This window comes from Chlorocebus sabaeus, chromosome 8 (genome assembly GCF_047675955.1).
Source record: "Chlorocebus sabaeus isolate Y175 chromosome 8, mChlSab1.0.hap1, whole genome shotgun sequence".
NCBI classification, from domain to species: Eukaryota; Metazoa; Chordata; class Mammalia; order Primates; family Cercopithecidae; genus Chlorocebus; species Chlorocebus sabaeus.
Genome location: NC_132911.1, coordinates 146,134,494 through 146,155,925, shown reverse-complemented (window position 1 = coordinate 146,155,925; position 21,432 = coordinate 146,134,494). Strand labels below are relative to the sequence as shown.

At 63.3% G+C, this 21,432-nt stretch overlaps 1 protein-coding gene across 5 annotated transcripts in view; it reads right to left on the bottom strand.

The window, feature by feature from the left end:
* ADGRB1 (adhesion G protein-coupled receptor B1) overlaps positions 1-21,432 on the bottom strand; it is a 97,419-nt gene that overhangs the window by 75,633 nt on the left and 354 nt on the right. For all 5 annotated transcript variants that reach the window (XM_073018427.1, XM_073018426.1, XM_073018428.1 and 2 more), the window contains exon 2: positions 7,087-8,089. In XM_073018427.1, the coding sequence (XP_072874528.1) occupies positions 7,087-7,870 (784 nt within the window). In that variant the 5' untranslated portion in view covers positions 7,871-8,089. The remainder of the gene's footprint in view (positions 1-7,086; positions 8,090-21,432) is intronic.

Sequence of the window (21,432 nt, the reverse complement as noted above, 5' to 3'; positions counted from 1 at the left end):
GCCACCCTTTGCTGGGTGGCCACAGTGTGTCTGAGCTGGGTGGGCAGTGAGGGGCAGCAGAGGAGCAGCAAGCAGGCTGGGGGGTGGGCTGCCCCTCCAGGCCCGGAAAGAAGCCGCCTTTCTTCCCCCACTCAATGCCAGCTCTGTCTGGAAGCCTCATTTCCATCTCATTAAGGGGATGAATAGAGCCAATTAACGGCCCTAGGCAGCCTGGCCACCCAGGGGAGAGGGTGCTTGGTGAGAGGCCTCCTGGTGTCCTTCCCACCCTGGCGCCCTAGACTGGAGGCTGTGAGCTCCCCACAGCCCGCACCCCGAGTTGGCTGGGATGGGGGTGCAGGGGGGTGCAGGGGGCGTCCCTCCCTCCAGCTGGGCCTCCCCAGCTTCCGGCCTCTCCTCTGGTGGGGAGCTGTGCACTTCTGTCTGTAGCCAGCAGAGGTCTCCCGAGTCTAGCAGGTCGGGCAGCACCGGGGCTGGAGGGTCAGTTCTGCCATTCCCGCCCTGCTCTGCCACCAGGTCCTGGGCACAACAGTGTGTCCCAGGGATGACCCCACCCCCAGCCCAGGCTCTGAGTTAGGGTCTGTCCTGGGGCACCCAGACTCCTCCTCTGAGACCTGGACCAGGGCCCTCTGCACGGACGTGGAAAGGAGGGCCCCAGAGGGCGGATGGGGTTCCCTGTGGCCTGACTTAGCCCACCTGCTGCCAGCAGCTCCTACAGGCGGGGCCCAAGTGGCTGGCCCTCCTTCCTCCCGCCACAGAGGCGGGCACCAGTGGATCTCAGGATGGGGCTGAGAAGCCGAGCCCACCATCCGGCAGGCCACTTCCCAGGTGAGCCAAGAAGAGCGATGAGCCTTGTAGGGCAGTGGGGTTGCCCTAAACCTGCCAAGGCTCCATCTCCTGAAAGCCTCACATAGGCCCTGCAAGCAGGTAGTGTCCCATCTCCAACTCTCAGGAGGGAAACTGAGGCTCCCTGAGCTGGCCGAGTCTTGTTGCTTCCTTTTCTTGATCAGGCAGGTGCTCCCTGGCCTGAGAATGGTGCCCTGTTTACAAGCCCAAAAGTTCAGGGCCCATCCCGGAGACCTTGGACAAGTCTCTGCGCACCTCCCAGGCCCCGGCCCCGGCTGTCTGCTGCCAGCTGCACATCCTTTCTCCCCATCTTTCTGGGAAGAGGAGCCCAAACCCAGGGCCCTGACTCAGCCTCTCTTGCAGCCGGGCGGGCGTGGGGTGCAATCTGGCTCTGAGCGGAGGAGGTGAAGGGCTGAGGGCATGGTGGGCCCATGCATATCATTCCCAGGGGGCCCCATCCTGCCATCCCCATCTGAAATGGGTGCTGTCTGTGATGGGGACTGAAGCCTTTTTGTTTTCTAGATTTTTCTAAATTGGCCCTTGTGCAAAAAGAGTGGCTCCCCTGTCCAAGCCAGAAACCCCTGACAGTGGAGGCCTTGGCACCTTCCCAAGTCCCTCAGTGCTCCCTGTCACCGTGAGACTACCTGGAGTCCCAAACTCCACTCCAGTCCTGACTCCCCTCCAAATTCCAGTCCAGCCTTTGCCGCTCCCTCTGCCCCTGCACAGCCCAGAGAGGCCTCCAGATGCCTCTTCCCAGGACTTCCCGGGCTCCTGCGGTTGGGGCTGAGCCTGACTCTGTCTCCAACAGCCTCAGGAGTGAGCGAGGTGTCACCGGACAGGTGGGCCTGGGCTGAGCCTGACTCACCCTGGAGGCAAGGCAGGGACGGGGAGGTCACCCTAGCTCCGTGGCCGGTCACAGCCCCTTGGCCAGCAGCACAGCCTCCCACTCCCCTGCGGGATCCAGGAGCCCAACAGAAGTGTGGGTTCACACTCCACACCCAGTTCCAGCCCAGCCTCCCATACCCACTCCCTGTGGGTACACGGAGGACACACACGAGGACACACACCCCACACAGGATGCAGGGACACACACCACAGAGGGACACACACACACAGGGACACACACAGGGACACACACCCCACACAGGGACGCAGGGACACACACCATAGAGGGACACACACACACAGGGACACACACACCACACAAGGACACATAGGGACACACACACACACACACACAAGGGCACACAGGGACACACACACTTGCTCCCAGGCCCCAGGATGCTGCTTTTTCATTATCTTCCATGTCGCTTCTGCAATAAAATTCTTTAATTAAAACATGAATATTTAAAACAACCCTTGAGAGAAACGGCCCCATCTCACTCAAGGCGGAAAAATGCAAAGGGAGGCAGTGTCGAGATGAGGGCCAGAGAGAGCCGGCAGGAGGGGCCTGGCAGCCTGGGGGGCGGTGGGGCGTGGGGCAGTGCAAGGTGGAGGGGAACAGTTGCTTGGCCTGAGGAGTGTTTGCAGAGTCTGACGCATGACGTGGCCATGTGGCATTTGGACAGGCCGTGTCGGGGGCAGGGCTGAAAATGGGCCATGGGCTGGCCTGGGCTGCCTGCTTGCTCCTGCACTTGGCTGTGCGTTGCCTGCTAGAGACAGCGACCGGATGGACAAGCCCGTCCCAGTGTCCCCGGGGCCCACAGCCAGGGCACAAAGCTCTCTGGGCACAGGTCTCAGCTGGCAGGATCTGGGGTCAACCCTGCCTCCGCTCAGCTATGTGTCTGCTGAATGGTCACCTGCCTCTCTGGTCCTCATGACACCCCATCCCCCACACGCACACGCACACGCACACGCACACACGCACACGCACATGCACACACGGACACATACACAGTCACATACACTCACACATTCACACTCATACACATGTGCACGCACACACGCTCACACATTCACACACATACGTACACGCACTCACATTCACACACATGCACACATGCATGCACACGCACTCAGTCACACACATGCACACACACATTCACACACAGGCACACACACACACGCACACACACTCACAGCTCTGAGCAGAGCTCACTGCAGAAGCCCTAGTGTTACCACCCGGTGGCAGCATCAAGTAGCTCTGCCATCAGCCTTCCACTTACAAGCCGTGTGGCCCTGGCCGCTGCCTTAACATGTCTGTGTCTGGTTTTCTCCAACATGGACTGACTGAGTGCCTGCTGCTCCCAGGTACTGTTCTACACTCTGGGGGGCATGTCAGGAAACCGGCAATGCCTGCTTTGTGTTGCTTACATCCTGGCCTGGACAATCAGAAGTGGACACAACAAATAAGGGAAATTATGCAGTGTGTTGAGAGGTGACACATGCATGCAGAGACAGAGGCAGGATAAAGGACCAGAGAGTGGGGCCAGAGCTGCTGCCATTTTAAACAGGACGGTCAGGGTAGCCTGCACTGAAAGGTCCCATCTGCCTGAGGACTGGAAGGCGGGAGCCCCGCGGGTCTCTGGGAAAGACTGTTTTTGGCAGAGGGAACAGCCACGCGAAGGCCCTGAGGCAGAGGGTGCCTCCACGGGAGCTTATCTCAAGGGCTGTTCAAATGCAGGTGCCTCCAGCACAAAGTAAACACTCAATAAATGACTATTACTACTGAGATCACTTTTGCTCCTGTGGTCCTGGAAGCATCAGGGCCTTCTGGGCACAGGGCATGGGCACTAGGGTCTGAACAGTCTCTGGGCCCGGGTGACCACGTTCCACTCCCTCCTGCACAAGATGACAAGCTCCCTGCTTCATGTTGCCAGCAGCCGAGTCAATGTACCCTCCAGCCATCTTTCCATAAGGCCAGTGGCCCCTGCCCCACAGCCTTTACCTGTGTTCTGTCAAAATTGCTGCATAGAGCCCAGCCTCGATACACATATTCACACCATGCATGCATGTGGCGCACACAAGCACGTGTGTAATATATGCACGCATGCACACACACACTTGCACCCACATTTACATGGGTGCACACACACTACATATATGCATGAACACATATGCACACACACGTATGCCATGCATGCAAACATGGGCACATGCCACACTTGCACACACACATGCGTGAACACACGTGCACACACAACATACTTGCATGAATACATGCGTGAACACACATCCTCCCACGTCCTTCTGAGCACCACTTCCAAACATTCCCTTTCTCAGAATCTCCGTGCACACCCCAAGCTGCTCGAATATCCCTGCCTCCCGTCTGTCTCTGCTCCCTGAGCCCTCTAGAGTCCCCGTGCCTAAGAATATGAGAGGACATTGATATTTCATCGTCAACATCGCTTCTGCTCAGAAACACTTCACCCCTGTTCTCATTCCTCAGGGCAATCTAGGAAACAAGGTATTTTTACTCTTTCTGTTTTAAAGATGAGGGGCCTGAGGGGATGAGAGAGCTGATGGAATTGGCCCAGGGACACAGCAAGCTGGATCAGGCTGGGATTTGAACCCAGGCCCTGGGGCTTTGCATATGTGGCTCAGAAGCTATTTTCAAGCATCCATTGCCCCCCCCCCCCCCGCCCTGTCCTGGTGCTCCAGGTGTCAGAGTTGCCTGTTCACGTGACACTGCCAGCTGGCTGCCTCACGGGCAGCTCACACTCAAGTCCCACTCTGACCTCCAGATCTTCTTCTCCCTGCCACCCCAGCCCCACTTCCTCAACTCAGCCAACATCCTCCTTTCTGGTGGGACACCTGGGAGGAGCTCCATGCCCATGTCCACATCCTTTCATCAGTAAGTCGATCATCAGCTGCACCCCCAAGGACCTCCTCTTCCCTCCCGATGCTGCTGCTACGTCCTGACCAGGCCAGTGGCAGTCCCCTCCTGAATGCCTGCACCGGCTGCCAGCCTGTCTCAGGCTTCCCCTTGGGGCTGGCGTCTGTTCTGCACTCACAGCCCAACCATCTGGCTCTTCTGCCCAAAGCCCTGCTAAGGCCCTTGGGTTCCCAAGATAACGTGGGATCTCCCACGGGAGGCCCGACCACCTTACACCCCAGGGTGCCTGCACTCAGTAGGTGCCCAGTGAGGAGTGAAGCTTGGCGCTCCCTCCGACACCCACGTCACACGGTGCCCCAGCCTCTCCATGCATCACATGCGTCTGTCCCGCCAGCTCTTTCCAACAAGCTCCACGCTGCTCCGAGCACTATTAGGAATGGCAGAGCTGCTGCCCCCGAAGCTGCTAACAACCAGCTCTCAGTAGTGGGTGTAATCTTGGGCCGGGCCCTTGAGACCCACCAATCAGAGGGAAATATCCTGCCAAGGAGTTGGTATTCTGCCAAGGAAGGAACCAAGGCTCCGAGGGGTTAAGTGACCAGGAGTGGCAGAGCAAGATGCACGGCCAGGTGTGCCTGTGACCGCTGGGCTGAGTCCTGCTGCAGCCTCCCACCTCCCAAACCATCCACCGCCCCATCTCTGCTCCCTGAAAGAGCCCTCCATACTCTGCTTTGTTCTCTCCCCAGTCCCTCTCAGGTGCTCATCCCTGCCATACCGTGGAAGCCGCCCTCGCCAAGGCCACAGTGACCTCCACTCTGCCCGGTGGGGGCTTGGTCCTCAGCCCCTCCCACACAGCCGCTGGCGGCACCTGACACAGCTGATATGCCCACCTGTCCCGACACGGGATGACCACTTGGCTTCCTGGCCCCCACTGCCCAGGGGCACTGCCTCCCTCCTCCTCGGGCCACTGGAGGGATGGGCTGAGCCTCATTCCTGTCCCTCCTTCCCCTGGCCCCTCTCTAGCCCCACTCACAGCCTCACAGAGGCTTCTCATCTGGGATCCATGGCCCCGTGTCATGGGTAGAACCATGCTCCAGCGTAACTGGCTTCCTTTGTAGCCCTGTGTAGCCTGTTTTGTGCCTTTAAACACAAAATTCTGAGGAGGAGTCCACAGGCCTCACTGGCCCCAGAGAAATCAAGGCCCCTGGATACCCCTAAGAGTCCCACTGCCCCAAGATGGCCCTCCAGCCTCGAGTACACAGCCTGGCCTCACCCCCAAACACCTGATGTACGCAGCCAGCCCCTGCCTGGCATTGCAAACTCAAACCCCTCCAATCCCCCAATCCTCCCAGATGCTCCGACCAAAACCCTGGGCTTCCTTTTCTTTCTTGCACATCACCCGTCAGCAAGGGGTCTCCATGCCTTAGGTGTGCACAGGACTCATCTCCTGCACTGAGGCCCACTGGACCCCCACAAGGCTCTACCCTGGAGACCCTGCTCCTGTGCAGGTTCCTGTCTCATTAGCAGGAAAAGTCAGTGTCCCAGAGACTGGCAGCCCCACAGGACTGGCCCCTGCCCCCTGTGCTCTCTGGGCACAGAGCGACCCAGGCCTCTCCACTGCCGTTCTCTCTTCCGGGCATGAGGTTCCCCCACCTGTCCCAGAGCTTTGAACAAGGTCCCTGGTCCTCACAGCCTCCCTGACCTCCAGGTACAACGGCAACCCTGCCGTGCCGGGCTGGCCCTGCCTGGTTCTTGTGCAAGGTTCTCATCGCTGCCCGGCGCCTGGCTACTCGTGTCTTCTTGCTTAGGGCTTTCCTTCCTCCCTTACGCAGCTTCCTGAGAACAGGGATCTCGAGGGTTTTCACTGCGGCAGCCCCGGCCCCAGCACCTAGAGCGCATGGCAGATGTGATTCATCCACCCAGACCATACTCAACCCAAAACCTCATCTCCTGACCACATCTCCACAGAGCCCACCTGCCTACCTTTCCACGCAGCCCGAGTCCCCAGGAGCATCATCCAGCCCCACAGGCTCCTGCAGCCCCCAGCCCCCGGCCCCTGCAGCCTCTGACTCATTGAAGTTGTCCTGCCGGAGAGAAAGGGTGGGCCCTCTCCCAGCCAGGAGGATGACCCTTTCCCATCCTGGAGGAAATCAGGCCTTCAACGCTCAACAAGCACCCACCGAGTGCCCGGGCTGGCCCTGCACACTTGCAGTGACCTTCACTTTTACTCTGTGCACAGGTGGATGGAGCAGGTGCCTGGGAGGGTGCCAGGGTGCACACTCCCCAGACAGCGGTGCTAACCAGGGCAGCCCTGTGGAAGAAGACCCTCACCTACCTCCCCTGCCACCCACCTCCGCCTGTCTGCCCACCTCCTCTGTCCGCCCATTTCCTCCATCCACCCGCCTCCGTCTGCTCACCTCCCCCTATCTGCCCACCTCCCCTGTCCGAAGGTTTCCCCGCCAGTCCCTCACCTGTGGCGCCGTGCCCGCCCCGGTCCTGGGTCAGGCTGGTGAGGCAGTTTTCAGGGCCACCAGCCACCGCATCTCTCAAGCAGACATCCCCGCGGGGGGTCAGGGGGCCCGCGGCAGGGCCGCCCGCCTCGCCGCCCAGGCAGGCACAGGGGGTCTGCATGATCCCGCAGGGGTGCGAGCTGCGGCTACCGGCCAGACACGCGTCCAGCCAGCGGCACAGCATCTGACAGGCGGCACGGCTGGGGCTGCGGTTCCCCACCACTAGGTACTCCACGGAGAAGTCGTCGCTGGGGCCCGGCGGCCCGACCCGGGGCCCGAGTGCGTCGTCCTGGGGCGGCTGCTGGCGCCGCATCTGCAGGAACTGCTTGCTGGCCTGCAGGAAGGCCAGGGGTGCGGAGGGGTCGCAGAGTCGCAGCACCTCGTCGAAGCTCTCCACGCCCAGGTAGGTGCGCGTGGACTCGAGGAAGGAGTCGAACTGGTAGGTGCGGACGCGGCCGGGGCCGCTGCAGGGCACGGGCGCCTTGGCCACCTTCATGTAGAGAGTGTAGCGCCGCGGATCCGGGTTGCGCAGCGTCCAGGAACAGCGCGAGGCGTTGGCCGGGAACACAGCGGCCGCTGAGAAGTAGCCGAAGAACTTTCCCTGCACCAGCGTGGCGCACGGCTCGGGCCCCGGCCCCGCGTCTGCTCCGGCGGCAGCCCGCGCGCGGCGCCCCAGCAAAAGCAGCAGCAGCAGCAGCGGGGCGAGGATCCAGACGGGGCCCGGGGCGGCGGCCTGGCCCCTCATCCTAGCTCGCGGGGCCGCCGGGGTTCCGCGGGCTGGGCAGGCAGGCACGGGCCAGGCCTTGACATGCCAGGGTCCGGCGGCGGGCAGGGCCGGCCCGGCGGGGGCAGGGAGGCGGGGCAAGGGTAGGATGGGAGAGCACCCCGCTTCAGGTGACAGAGAGGGCAGCAACGGCTTCTAAAGTCCAGGGCCCTGGTGCCAGCCTGTGGCCACCAGCAGCATCTGGAAGAGAAAGAGCAGAGGGTCAGAGTGAGCCCCTGGGGAGTCGTGGGCTCTGGGGGGGGGGGGCGCTGTCTCAGAGGAGGCAGCTCAGCCGGCTCCCAACGAGGGCAGGAGGGCTTTGGGCCGCAGACACAGGCCCTGGCACCCTCCCAGGCACCTGCTCCGTCCACCTGTCTGTCTGCCACCCACCAGCGTGACCACCTGCAGGGGCAGCGGCCCAGCGTGGAGAACAAAGTACCTCCGCCTCTACCCAAGCCTGAGCAGGTAGGGGCTGGCACTGCACCTGGGGCTTTTGGCGGTGCCCTTTTGCCCAGGCAACCTGGCGTGGCTCCCCGGGGCCCTGGCCTGCCTGCCTGCCCGCTCCCCTCACTCTGCGTGGCTGCCCCTCTGTGAGTGAAGGGTGCAGCTCTCTCAGGCTCTCTCTCTTCTACTGACCTTGGTCCCTCCTCTCTAACCTTCCTCCTTCCCGGGAAGATTCTGCAAACCCCGTGGGAAGGGAAGTGGGCCCGGAGCACAGGAGAAAGGTTACTCGGGCCGTTCCCCAGCCTCCGGTCTGGCCCCCCAGCCCCTTCTAAAGGCTTGGGGAGCAGGAAGGGGGTGCAGAGCCTCAACAACAGTGATTGGATCTTTAGGGTGAGAGGGGTTCAGATTTGGTGCCCCCAGGACTGCCCTCTGCAGCCTCCAGCGTCCTATACCCAGCTGGTCCTCCTGCCAGGAAGCTCTCTTTCGGCCCTCCCACGTGCCCCCTCATGCCCTAAAGCTACAGGCACAGGGCCTGGGGAGGGATGGAGAGGGGGATGGAGCCACCAGGAGCCACCTCACCCGCGCCCTTCCTCTGCAAGGCTAGTATTACTTCCCATCATTCATGTTGGGAAAACTGAGACACAGAGAGAATCCATAATTTACCTGTCACAGTGAGTGGGGGGGAGAACCCGTACATGAGCCCCAGGCTGACCCCAAATTTGTGCCACCAGGAGACACCTCCCAGCTCCAGGAGAGGGCCCAGGTTGAGTGACTGCCCACTCACACTGGCACAGGTGAGCAGAGGCGCAGCGAAGGCCCTGGATCAGGGGCTGCCCTGGGCCCAGCGGGCATCCACCTCACTGTGGACCTTGGCAAGCTCCTTCTGCCTACAGACCTCAGTCTCCTCATCACCTCCAAGGCCTCTGGCCAGGCCGTCCATCCCACCCAGCAGCCGAGCCAGTGCAGGAGGGAGGGGCGCTGCAGCCAGTCTCCCTCCCCGAGGCCACCCGGCCTCCTGGTGGGGATACCTCCGCTCTGCTGACCACACAAATGCTGGTTGCCCGCCCACGGGACTTGCCGCTTCCTGCTGCCCAGGCCCAGCTGGCCAGCAACACAAGGTCAGTCACTGCTCTGCAGTCCCCTCCTGGCGTCCTTCCTGCATAGCCTTGTAGGCAGAGCAGGGAGCTGGGCCCAGGCAGCCTCGAGGCCTGGTCCCGGCCTAAGCAGAGGCTCTGAGCCCATGGGAGCCAGGAGGCCGGAGGCTGGACTCAGGCTGTGTCCAGGACTGCAGAGTGGCCCCGGACAAGTCTCTCACCACAGAGCCTCAGTTTCCTCATCTGTAAAGTGGGATGGGTGCCCCACTGCTCTCAGCAAGAGGTTAAGAGCTGGGTGGGGGAATTTTAGCAGGGGGGTGCAGGAAGTGCTCCCAGCAGGGGAAGGAAGCTGGCTGGGGCTTCTGGATCCGGGGACAGACATGGCCCAACCTGCCCTCCATGGTCTTATTCCTGGCAAACATTCCGGTCTCCCAAGAGAAAAGTTTTTTTTAAAGGGGCAAACCTACAATACAATCTTCCCATCCTGGCGCCTTTGTGGCAGACCTGGGAAGGCGCTGCCACGTCCCCTGCCTCCTGGAAGCCCTCCTCCAGTCCTGCCCCCAGACACGCTTGGCTGGGTGGGCTTGAACAAGGCATGGAAAAGTCGGGCTGTCCTTGGCGGCCACCACCATCCCATGGAGAGGCAGTGGCTGTAGGCGGGTCCCACCTGCCTGTGTGAGCCCCACCCAGCCTCACCTCGAGCTACAGTCCCAGGGTAAGCCCAGTCCTGGATGAGTATCCGTAGAGCCTGGCAGAGCACCAGTCCCAGCTGGTGCTGACCCAGCATGACCTTGACCCCTCCACAAGCCAGCCAGCCTCACTGCCCCACATGCCCCTCCAAGTGCCAAGGAGGCCCCAGGCAATCCTGTTAGCCCTGACCCTGAGTTGGTGTCACCCCCAGATGCACCACCTTCCCCCAGAGGGACCCGCACAGCTCAAGATGCCAGAGCCTACCTCTCCCCTCCTCATCCCAGGCCCTGGCAGCTCCACCCTACAGCCTTTCTAGGGTGGGGCAGGTTCCTGGGGCCTGCGGTGCCAGAAGCGGGCACAGGAGCTGGGGTGCACAAGGACCAGCCGCTGTGGGCCTTTGGCCGGGCATGGAGTCTTTAGTGCCTCGGTCATCCCATCTGGAAACTGGTACAACCTGGCAGCCTGGAAGGGGGGCATAGCCTCATAAGCCCAGCTGGCCACGATGCGGCTGGTGTCCGCAACGCCATGTGGACTGTGCAGGCCAGGGAGGGGTGTCCCAGGACAGGCTCCAGCTAGGTTAGAAAACACAGAAGAGTCCATCCCAGGTTCACAGGGAGACAGGATGTGTGCCAGGCACTCTGTCGCTGAGGCAGCCTGTTACAGATCCAGTTTACAGATGGGCTAAGAGGGGCCGTGCCTTGGTGGAGGCTCACAGCTGGTATTGGGCACCTGAGCCTGGAATTCAGCTTGGGCCTGCGAGTCACCACCCGTGCTCTCTGCACAGCATGGCCCCAGAGCAGGTGGACCAGGGCCTACCCCTGCCACTTTCCCCGGGCCCTTAGGAGCTGAGCTGAGTGGAGGCCTCCTGGCATACCCTAGGGCCTTGGCATCACTGGTCACCCCTCATTGTCACCAGCTCACTCCACCCCTTGAGCCATCTTGGGGGTGTGAGTCTCACCCTGTAGGCAAGAGGTGGCAGAGGGGATGAGAAGCAGCCAGTGCCCCCATCAGCACCGACCCTGGCAGTGCTGGGGTCACCCTGGGGGTGATGACCCGAGGGAGGGGTGTGAGGGCCAGGAGTGGCCATGGGGAAGGAGAGTGCTTGGGAGGTGGAAGGAGGAGGCCCCAGCACCAGCCAGGCATGGAAGTTGTGCACGGCCCACTGCTGGCCTGGAAAGGGAGGAGGGAGGAGGTACCTGCAGGGAGGAGGGGCTAAGGGTCTGGCAGGGCAACGCCCAGTGCCCCAGCAGGGACCTGGGACCTCAGTGGACTGTCTCGGGGCCAGGAGATGGCCCAGAAGTGCCCATCCCTGGGATTCTTAAACCTTGAAGCCCTGGGGTTCCACAGGAGGGACCGCAAGGGCCATCAGCAAGTCGGCGGGGGGGGGGGGGGGGGGGGGTGGGGGTGGGGAAGGAGGGCTCAGGTTACTTCCTGGCTCCCCAGCGTCCTCTAAAACATCTCTGACTGAGCTGCTCCCCAAGCAGGCCTTGGGAGAAGCCCTATTGGCCAGAAGGCCGGCCCAGCTGACATGAATTTGAAACCCACAGAACCGGCCCGACCCTGCCTTTTCTGGTTGGGCCACTGGGCAACACTAGGCAGGAACTCAGGCCATTGTCTTGGCTGATAGCCCCTGAGCCTGCCAGTGGGCACAGGCCCCCCCAACCTGCCACACTCACCCTCTGCCCTGCCCCCAGCAGACCCACCCATCTCTGAGCCAGCCGAGGTCTCCTGCACCCCACCTGCCCGCAACCCTCCAATGGGACCACTCCAAGACAGCCCAGGCAGGCAGAGAGCTGGCCAAGGCCGGGGTAACCAGGGACCACCTCCTCAGGCTCCTGTCCCCCCATGCCAGGCCCGAGCCAGGCGCTGCAGCCCAGCTCATATGGCTGCAGTGGTGGCTGACAGTCTAGCTGAGATGGGGTGGGGCATGCAGGGGAGGCTACTGATCCTTCCTGGCACCCAGGGTGGCATCCCAGAAGGGTCAGCACCTGAGTGGGGCCCTGAGGATGAGTGGGTCCCTCTGCCTGCTGGGGGCAGGAGTGGGCCTGTGTAGTGTCCAGGCCAGGAGGGAGGTTAATTCGGACAGGGTCACAGGAGACTTCCAGTGTGCAAGTGGAGGAGGGGCTGGTGGCCCCTGCTGAGATGTGGACGGGGAGAAGCAGATGTGTGTGTGTCAATGTGTGTGTGCACGAGTGCATGTGCATGTGTGCACACGTGTGCCTGTGTGTGCCCAAGTGCATATGTGTGTGCACATGTGTGCCTGTGAGTGTGCATATGTGAGCATGAACACACACGTGGCACATTTATACAAGGCCACGTGGCAGTGGGACAGCCTGGGCTTAGTGCTGTACTTGCTGGGATGCGGGGCCAGAGATGCGGCTGGGAAAGGAGGGCGTGCCCCACAGGGTATGTTTAGCGAGAACCACAGTCACGGCCTTGGAGAAAGGGGTCCAGGTCTGAGGCCAACAATGGCTCCACCCTGGGGCAGCTGCTGTGGTATCTGCACAGCCGCACCTCCGGCCTCGGCTCCCCTGGACTGGCTCACCCTCCTCCCCTCGGCCACACCAGCTCCCAGGTCCTCTCGGTTGGGAGGATGCCCCGGGTCCCCGGGGGTTGGCCCTGGCCCCTCAAAATCCAAGCTCTGAGCTTCTCCAGCAGGTCCCTTGAGTTCCCCAGCAGGCCCTTCCAGCCTCATCCTCCAAAGGCCTGCTCTACACAGCAGTCAGGGACCCTGAAGGTTGAGGCCTGGCTGACCCCTGAGCCCACCCCACGCCAGGCCTCCACTATGAAGACAGAAAGCTCCGGGCATCCAGGCCACAGGTGACAGGGTGGGAGAGGCTCATGGGCTGCCCCCATTGCTGGGAGACCAGTGTGGGGGCTGGCCACTTCTGTCTTTAAGTGTTACAATTTAGTGGCAAAACCGTCATCAACTGTCTTGCAGAGAAGTGAGCAATTGTCTTCATCCCCAAAGCATAGGCCACTTCTCTGGTCATTGGTTTCCATATCTCGGCCTGGGTAACAGCAGTTCCCACTACCCACTGCCCCTCAGCTTCCCAAGGACAGTGACCAATGACTAGCAAAGCCCTCACAGGTTCCTGCCTTTCTCGTCACCTTCTCCAGGGTCAAACTTCCCTTGTTGTCAGGAAGTTCTTTCTGGTGTCTAGCCCCCATCTCTTCTGCTGCAGAGGAGGCTGGCCAGCTTCTGCGAGGTGGCCTAAGGGCAGGGCGGGGAGTGCTGCTGGTCTCTGGGCAGAGGTGACAGGGAGAGGGCCTGGGCTGGCAGACAGGGGACCCAGAGAGGTGGGACAGCAGGAGCCAGCCACGCTGGGCCAGGGAGCAGAGTTGGGAGCCATGGTGAGGGGAAGAGGGCACCAGCATTCACTACGCACTGACCGCAGGCCAGCAACGGGCCTGAGATTATACAGGAACCCCTCCTTCAATCTCACAGCTTCTGCATGAGGTGGGCGAGACAGTGACCCCCATCACAGACACCCTCAGACGAGAGGCACCACAGCCGCCTCCCACCGCCATCCTGTGCCTGTGCAAACTGCACACACACACCCCACCCTGCCACCAGGCCTGGGTTCCAATCACACCCTGCACCTCGGTTTCTCCACCGTCCCACCCAGGGCGGTGAATGCTGTCCAAGGCCCTTCTCTCAGGGGCACTAGGGCTCCTCCGTGAGGCTCCAAGCCCACTCTGGGTCCAGTCCACACCGGACAGACCCGACCCTGGGCCCAGGCCTCCTGCGTCCCCTCCCCGCCCACCCCAGGCCACCAATGGCATCCCAGACACCAGTCACAAAAGGCACTCTGTTGTCCTGCCGGCCCTCTGAACAGTGCCCGCCTGTGTGTCCTGAGAAAAGGCTGCACGGGGGGAGGGGCGGGGTGGGCACCCTCGGCACCGACTGCCCAGGGGGCTGGGAGGCAGACGGCTGGCCTTCCTCGTTCAGGGTGCCTACGGCCCCCATTCAAGCGGCCTGGTCACCGGAAGCAGAGGCAGCACCGTCCCCCGCCTGTGAGGTCCTGGCAGGGCCCCTGACATGGGCCCAGGACAACTTATTTGTGTGTCTCAGGGGTTCAGAGCCATGAGAAGTGGGCCAGAGAGTCAGGGACTAGCCAAGCCGAGGAGGGGGTGCCGAGATAGCCTCCCCCCAACAGGGTGACCCCCAGATGCCACCTGCCCTACCCCAGCTTGTGCCAACTACACCCCCACTGGCCAACCTGCAGGGTAGTTAGGCCTGCTCATAGGGAGCCCAGGTCACGTGCCACCCACAGCGGAGGCAGGCTGGGGTGGGCAGGGCTGCCAGCAGGGTCGGACCCCCTGGGGGTGGGCCCCCAAGGGCGTGGGAGTCCACCATGTTCACAGGGCCTGCCAGGCCCAGCCCCACCCAGCTGCCTAGGCACGGGGGTGCCCAAAGAATCTGGCCAGAGCCGCTGGCAGGGAGAGAAAGGCCCTTCCTACAGAGACCACTGCTGGAGCTGAGGCAGAAGGGGCCCTATGGTATGTCAAGCTCTGCTCTGGCTGGCCCTGTGCTCTGCCCTGGCACACAGACCTTCATCCGACCCCCCACCCGCAGAGGGCAAGGTGATCGCAGCCTGCAGTTCCCCAGACATGGATACAGGCCCAGAGGGACCAACCGGCCCCCAGTGACTCCAGGGGAAGACAGGAGCTGTGTTACCCCTCATCCCACCCAACTGTCCCAGACCACCTTGGCCCGGCGTCAGACACCAGCTTTCCAATGGCCCTCAGGCTCCAGGCCTCGCTGAACCTCCCCTAGTCTAGGGCTCATCACCCCAAGCCACCTGCGGGCTCTAAAGATGCTCCCTGTGCTGAAGCTCCTGGGCCACTGTCCACGCCCCGCTGCACTGAGGTCCCAGGCACACTCCGGGGCCAGTCCGAGGCCAGAGTGAGGAGGGCTACCTTGCCTAGGAGTTGCCCTTTAGGGCAGGGCTGCCCAGCCAGGCGGTGAGCCCCTAGCAGCAGTATGGGGGCCCGAGGAGGAGGCTGCACTCAGCCTGGACTCCACAGTGGCTGGTCTCCTGGCTTGAGAACCCCTGAGAGGAGGCTGTACCCCGGGAGCAGGCCCCAACCAGGCCTCCACCCCACCACAGCGGGCAGGCAGTTATGTGGCAATGGGGAGGAACAGCTGCAGCCAGGGTCCAGCATCTGGGAGGAGCGAGACGGAGGGAGAGAGAAGGTGTGTCCAGCAGGTGAGCAGCCTTGGCGCCAGGCGGGGCTGGAGGATGCATGTGTGGCTGTGTGCGCTGCCCATGTGCGTGCGTGTGTGCATGGGGTGCTGAGTCCAAGTGAAAGCTGTGCAGGTGTGAGTGGTGTGTGTGTGAGCGAGTGTGGGGAACAGAATGTGCGTGTTCCAGCTGAGCTACACACGTGAGTGTGCACATGTGGTGTGTGTGCTTCGGGGGGTGAGGAAGTGTGTGCACGTGCAGGGTGAGTGCACGCTCCTTTTATGAGTTACAAGTGTGTGCCCTGTTTAAGGGCTGTGCACATGCATGTGTGTAGGTATGTGAGCAAGTGTGTGCACACAGTGAGTTGCCAGCATGTGGGTCTGCACACATCTTGCAGGTGTGCGAGGGGCAAGGCGGTTCTATGTGTGCATCTGGGTGCATCGTGGTGGAGAGGAAGTCTTTCTGGAGGAGCTGCCCATGAGATCTGGGCCCGGCACAGGGATGGGCTCTCTGGGACTGGGGAACAGGGAGCGGGTGCAGAGTGCAGGGGCCCTTCTCCTCCCAGAATCCCATTCCTTTCCCTGGAGCTCTGAAATCCTATTTAAATGCATTCCTCTGGGGTGGCCATTACCCCAGAGGAGCTGGAACTGGGGCCTCACCAAGACTTGTCTGGACAGCCCTACCTCTCCCTGGCACTTCACAGGGTGATGGTGTCCTGGACTCTCTGGCACTCTCCAGGACAAGCAGGTAGGGCCACCCACACTCCTGTCACAGAGATGCCAACTTAGCCTCAGAGAGGTGCTGGCCCAGAGTCTGCCTGCCAGCAGGCGGGAGAGCGATTCCACCGACCGTGTGCCCCCAGGGCCCAGGAGGATGTGCTGGGATGCATGGTGCTCAGGTGTGGGGTGTGGGCTTTGCAAGGTTCCTTCCCCGCCTCACACCCAGGCCAACGCCCAGCCAGTGCCATCTTCTCAGCCTCCTGGCCGCTCCTCTGTGTTTCTTATTTCAGGGACCCCTCAACCACACATCTCAGTCAAGAGTCAGCACCCCCAAAACTGGTCCATAGCTGAGTGAGGAGTGGGGGACAGGCACTAGGACATAGGGACTGTCTCATCTCAAGGTCCACCCCAGTCTCTGAGCTCCCAGTAACCCCTGGGTCCTCCTGACCTCAGCTGCGCTGGGCCGGAACAGCTCCGTTGCTTGGTGGGTGCAGGGGACCAGCCTGTCGCATGCTCCTCCCCCAGGAAGGCAAGTGGCTGGGGGCCCGACAGTGAAGCTGCAGAGAGGACTTCTGCTGTGCCCTTCCCCTGACCAAGCCCCAGAGAGGGATGCCCTAGAGAACAGAACGCCACAAGCAGGAGGTGCTGGCAGCAGGGTGCGGCTGAGGTGGCCTGGGGGGCAATGGTCGTGGGGGTGACGGGGAGGGGTGAGATGGTATGGGGGCAGTGAGGGTGCTACGGCTGACGATGAGCTGGACGAGGGACAGAGGGTGGGTGTGTACATGTTAGCGTTTGTGAAACCCATGCAGGGAAGGAGGGAGGAGGGGCAGAGGTCCCCACGGGTCCATCCGGGCAGGGTAGCCCCCAACAACAGAGCCTGTAACAGGGGTGGCAGGAGGCGAGGGGACCAGGGCTCTGAGGAGGAAGGAGACTAGTCCTTTGGTACTGATCCTATTTTTTGTGCTTCCTCAATTAACAGAAACGAGTTAGTATGAAAAAGGAAGAGAGAGGGAGGGTGGGGCAGGAGTGGAGACGTCCGGAGTCCCTCCTCAGCGGCTGTGCTTTGTCTGTGGGGGAAGGGAGATCCTCACCGTAACCCCGAGCGGAGCACAGGTGAGGAAAGGAGGCGCCGGGGCCTGATGAAGGTCACAGGGCAGAACTCAGGGCCAGCACCTGCTGGGTCCCACTCCCAGTCCCTGCCTTCGGGGGCCTCCCTGCCCCATCCCCGGACATCAACATCCAGGCTGTGTCCTCCGGATCGTGTGGTCTGTAGGTCTGAACCTCCCCTCGTTCCCCTCTGCGTGTGTAGACAGGCACACATCGCGGGGCAGGGGTGCCGTGTGCACCCCTGAGTGCACCTCACGGTGTGCTCGTGCTGACGTGTGTTCTCGTGAGCCCACAACAGGGGGCAGGTTTTTGGGTGGTGGCACCCTGGCGTTCCGTGTTTCTTGCCTTTGTGGGGACACGTGTGCCTGCTCTGGGTGTCTGCCTGCACCTCACACCGGGGTGTGTGTTGGTGTTGGGTCTGCTGGGTGGTGCTGGGGCTGGCTGTGGCCCACTGTGATGAATGTGGCGTCCGTTTTGTGCAGTGCAGCTATGGGTGTGGCAGCGGCACTCAACAGGCTGTGCACTCAGCCTCCTGATGGGCCCTATGACCTGCGGCCCATGGGGCACCCCATCTCTTCGGCATCCCCATCTCTTCGGCATCCCCATCAGGCCAAGCCACCTACCCTGTTCAAGACCCTCCTGTGGCTCCTGACAGCAGCTCCCAGGATGTGGGCCAAGACCTTCAGGGCTCAGGTCTGGCCCTGACCCCTCTGCGGCCCACTGTCCTGCCTCCCACCTTCCTCTCCAGCTCTGGTCTATTTCTCACACCCACACTATGCCCTGCCCCAGGGCCTTTGCACAGCTGGCTCTTCCTTCTGCCCGGACCTCTGAACCCTTCATCACCCACCCACCTGCCCTTCTGTGGGACGCCTCCTGGCTGAGCCTCACTTCTAGGCCTCTGTAGGCTGCTTTCTTGCACTCCCCAGAGCCTCCTTGGCAGAGCTGGTCAGGGGCTCTTTCCTGCATATTCCCGCAGCCTCAGCGCTTGGCGGGGGATTGCACAGGACGACGCCCTCCTCCTTGCCCCCTACCCTACTCCCAGTGCGAGGGTGTACACGTGGGCACCCACGCGTCTAGTGAGTGCCACTTCCTCTGTGTGCACGCGGGCTGTCTACAGGGGGATCCCGGGCCTGTGCGTGTTTACCCAGAAGTCACAGCTCTGCCGATGGCTTAGCTGCAGCCAGGGAGGCCGGAGGCTTCCAGAGGACAAAGGGAGGGCGTGGGCTTGCGGGCCGGGAGGGGTTGACAACACCCTGCCGGTTCGGGGTCTTTGCTGAGCGTCGGGTGTTGGCTTTCCTCACAGAGTCCATCCCATGCACACACAGCAGACCCGGGGGCAGCCCAGAGCCAGAGCCGACGGTAAAACGGGGTTTGACTAAATCCTGCCATCCGGGGCCACACTGGCGTGAGACCCGCCCCCGCCACGCACACACATGTGCAAATCTGCATGCCTGCACACACGTGCCTCCAGCCTCCCGGACGGGCACGCACATGCATGCGCGGCACACATGGACACAAGCACGCAAACGCGCGCTCACGCCAGCGCACCGCACGCGGGGACCCGGCCGGGCCGGAGAGGGGGGCTCTGGCCCAGACGCGAGGCGCGTCACGGGACCCGGCGGCGGGAGCGGATGGCGCGCGGGCTGGCGGGAGGGCGGGGGCGGCCGGGGCTGCCCAAGATGGGGCCAGAGCCGCGGGCCGGGCGCGGAGGAGACGGAAGGGCGGGCAGGGCCGCGCGGGCGCAGTGCGGGCGCCCTCTCCCGGCAGTCAGCGGCAGCGCGCCGGCCCTCCGCCCTCCGCCACTGCGGCCCCGCGCCGGCCGCCTGGGCCTGGAGGCCCGCGGCGTCCCCGGAGGACGGGCTCCGCGCCCCACGACCCACTCCCGGAGGCGGGGTCGGGCTGGTCCGGGGCGGAGGGCGCCGCGGGAGGCTGCCCGGATCCCGGGCGCTTGCTTGGCCCTGCCCGGGGCCCTTCATGCTCGGCCCCGCGGCTGTGTCCGCAAGCGCAGATGGTCTCGGGACCCGGGCCGCCCGGACGCCGCAGACCCAGCACGCTGCGGACCTGGCACGTTGGATCTCGGGACGAGCGCGGAGGGTCGGGGGCTGGAAGGTATCCGAGAGCAGAGCCCGCGCCCCCATTTCATGGACGCGGTCACCGAGGTCCGAGAGGGGCCGGAGCCTACGGGCAAGGGAAGGGCCTCGGAGGGCTCCGTAACTTGGCTGCGTCCCCTCCCTAGCCCAGGATCCGGAGGAGTGCTGCCTGAGGCCGAGGCGACGGATCGCCCCCTCTCCGCCCCCGCGCGGGACCCCGGCAGGAACAAGCGCCCTTCCCTGGGATCAGAGGCGGCAAACTCCTGGCTCGAGCCCCTAGCGCAGCGCCCGCCCGCGGAGCCGCGCGCCTCTCTGTCGCATCCCTGGACTTCGCGGCTCGGCCCTCAGCCGCCGGGGCTCCCGGGCCAGCCTTCTGCTCCCCAGATCGAGGCGCAACAAGTCTGAAAGCAGCGCCAAGGAGCAGCTAGCTAGCCGAGAGGGAGGGCGTGGGGCGCCGGGCGCTCCGGGATCCCCGAACGCGCGCAACGTCCGCCTCCGGGGACCTGGCGCGGGCGGCGGGCGCGCGGGACTGGCTGGGCCGGCTGCCCACACCCCCTTCCAAGGCCCCGACTGTGCGACGGGGGCGCGCCCAGGAACCCCCGCCCCCTCCTTCGCCTGCTTGACCTTGCTGGGTACTCAAAGCCGGACCCGGCGGCACCCCGGCGTGCGGGCGCAGAGTTTCGCTGCCGCCCACGGGAGGGAGCGGCTCGACCTCCCTCGTTGCCTCCTGGGCAGCCGGGGTCGCAGAGAACTGGAAGACATGAGGGTTCTAGGAGACGTGATAGTCGCCTCCCCAGACCCCACACACCGTATACCACCTCCCTCCCAGATACGAAAAGGGACCCAGCTCCCCTTTCCCCCGCCTCCGCCCGCGCGGCCTTTGCTGTTCCCCCGCGGCGGCTCTCGCTCCGAGGGGGCGTGTGTTTGTGTCTGTGGGGGAGAGCACTAAGGGTCTGCTTGGGTTCCCAGGGTGGAGCGGGAGAACTGACCGTCCAGCCCCCTCCCCAACACAAACACCAAGCGGCTCCTCTGGGGCAGGAGTGCAGGCCCCCTACCCGCCTACACGCCTTCCTGCCTTTCAACTACTCCGGAGTTGCAGCCCAGGAATCTGCGCCCCAGACCCGGAGGAAGAATGGGGAGGTCGCGGCGGGAACGGATGCTAAAGGAGGGCTGGCTTAGGGCTCTTCGGGTCCCAGCCTGGGCGCCTGCGCTCCAAGAAACTTAGAAGCCCAAAATAAAAGTGGAAAGGGGTAAGGTGCCCAGCGGCCTGGGGCTGGGGTGCCAGGTTAGGCGTTCTCTTCAGGCTGCCGGGGAGTGGCCAAGCAGGAGCCTCCGCGGCCAGGAGGAGGGACCCGGGCTCGGAGCCGCAGCCTCCGTCAAGCCCTCCCGGTCACATCGCTTCGCGGAGATTCTCAGCTCCGCCGACCCCTCCCGAGGCCGGAGGCGCTCTCTACCTTGCCCAGGGGGTCGCGGGAACCTGGGGAGAGGACTCCTGGCCGGGTCCAGAGCCCCCAACCTCCCCAGGAGGGGGCGGGGGCCGTGCTCGTTCCTCGAGGCAGCTCTGCGCGGCTCCTAGCTAGCGCGGCGACAGCGGAGGGCCGGCGGCCTCTGCTCGCCGGGGACGCGGACCGGGGAGTGCTCGGCGCTTGGAGCGGAGAGGGCACAGGGCCGGCCCAAAGTTGAGAGTGGCTTATCTGCGCGCCCTGTCCGACCCAGTGCAAAGGTAGACAAGGAGGGAAGAGCGAGGGCGTTCGCGTGGGGGTGGGGGGCGCAAAAATAGCCCTCCGCCCGAAGTGGGGGAGAGAACCTCCAGGGAGTCTCCACCGCCAATGCCAGGTCTACCTACAGGGGAGGGCTTCTACGGGCGAGGGCTTCGAGAAGGAGTCTGGGGTTTTCTCCTGCCTGCCCCAGGCTCTGTGCGTGGGGGGAGGACGTCTCGGGCCCCTACAATGTCTGTAGGGGCTCTGGACGTGATTAGCAGGAGGGGGACACGCTCAGGGGCTCTCCGGAGCCTGCTGCGTCTGTGTGTGGCTGTTGGGGGCCGTGGGGGCTCCCTTAGGCCCCCGCCAGCGTGTGTGTGTGCTGGGGGTACAGCGGGAACGCCCTCCCCGGCCTGCCCTGTGCATGTGATGAGGAGGGGTGCCAGGCTGTGGTGTGTGGATCGGGAGGAGGCGAGCAGAGCCGAGGAGCCTCTCCTGCGTCCAGAGTCGC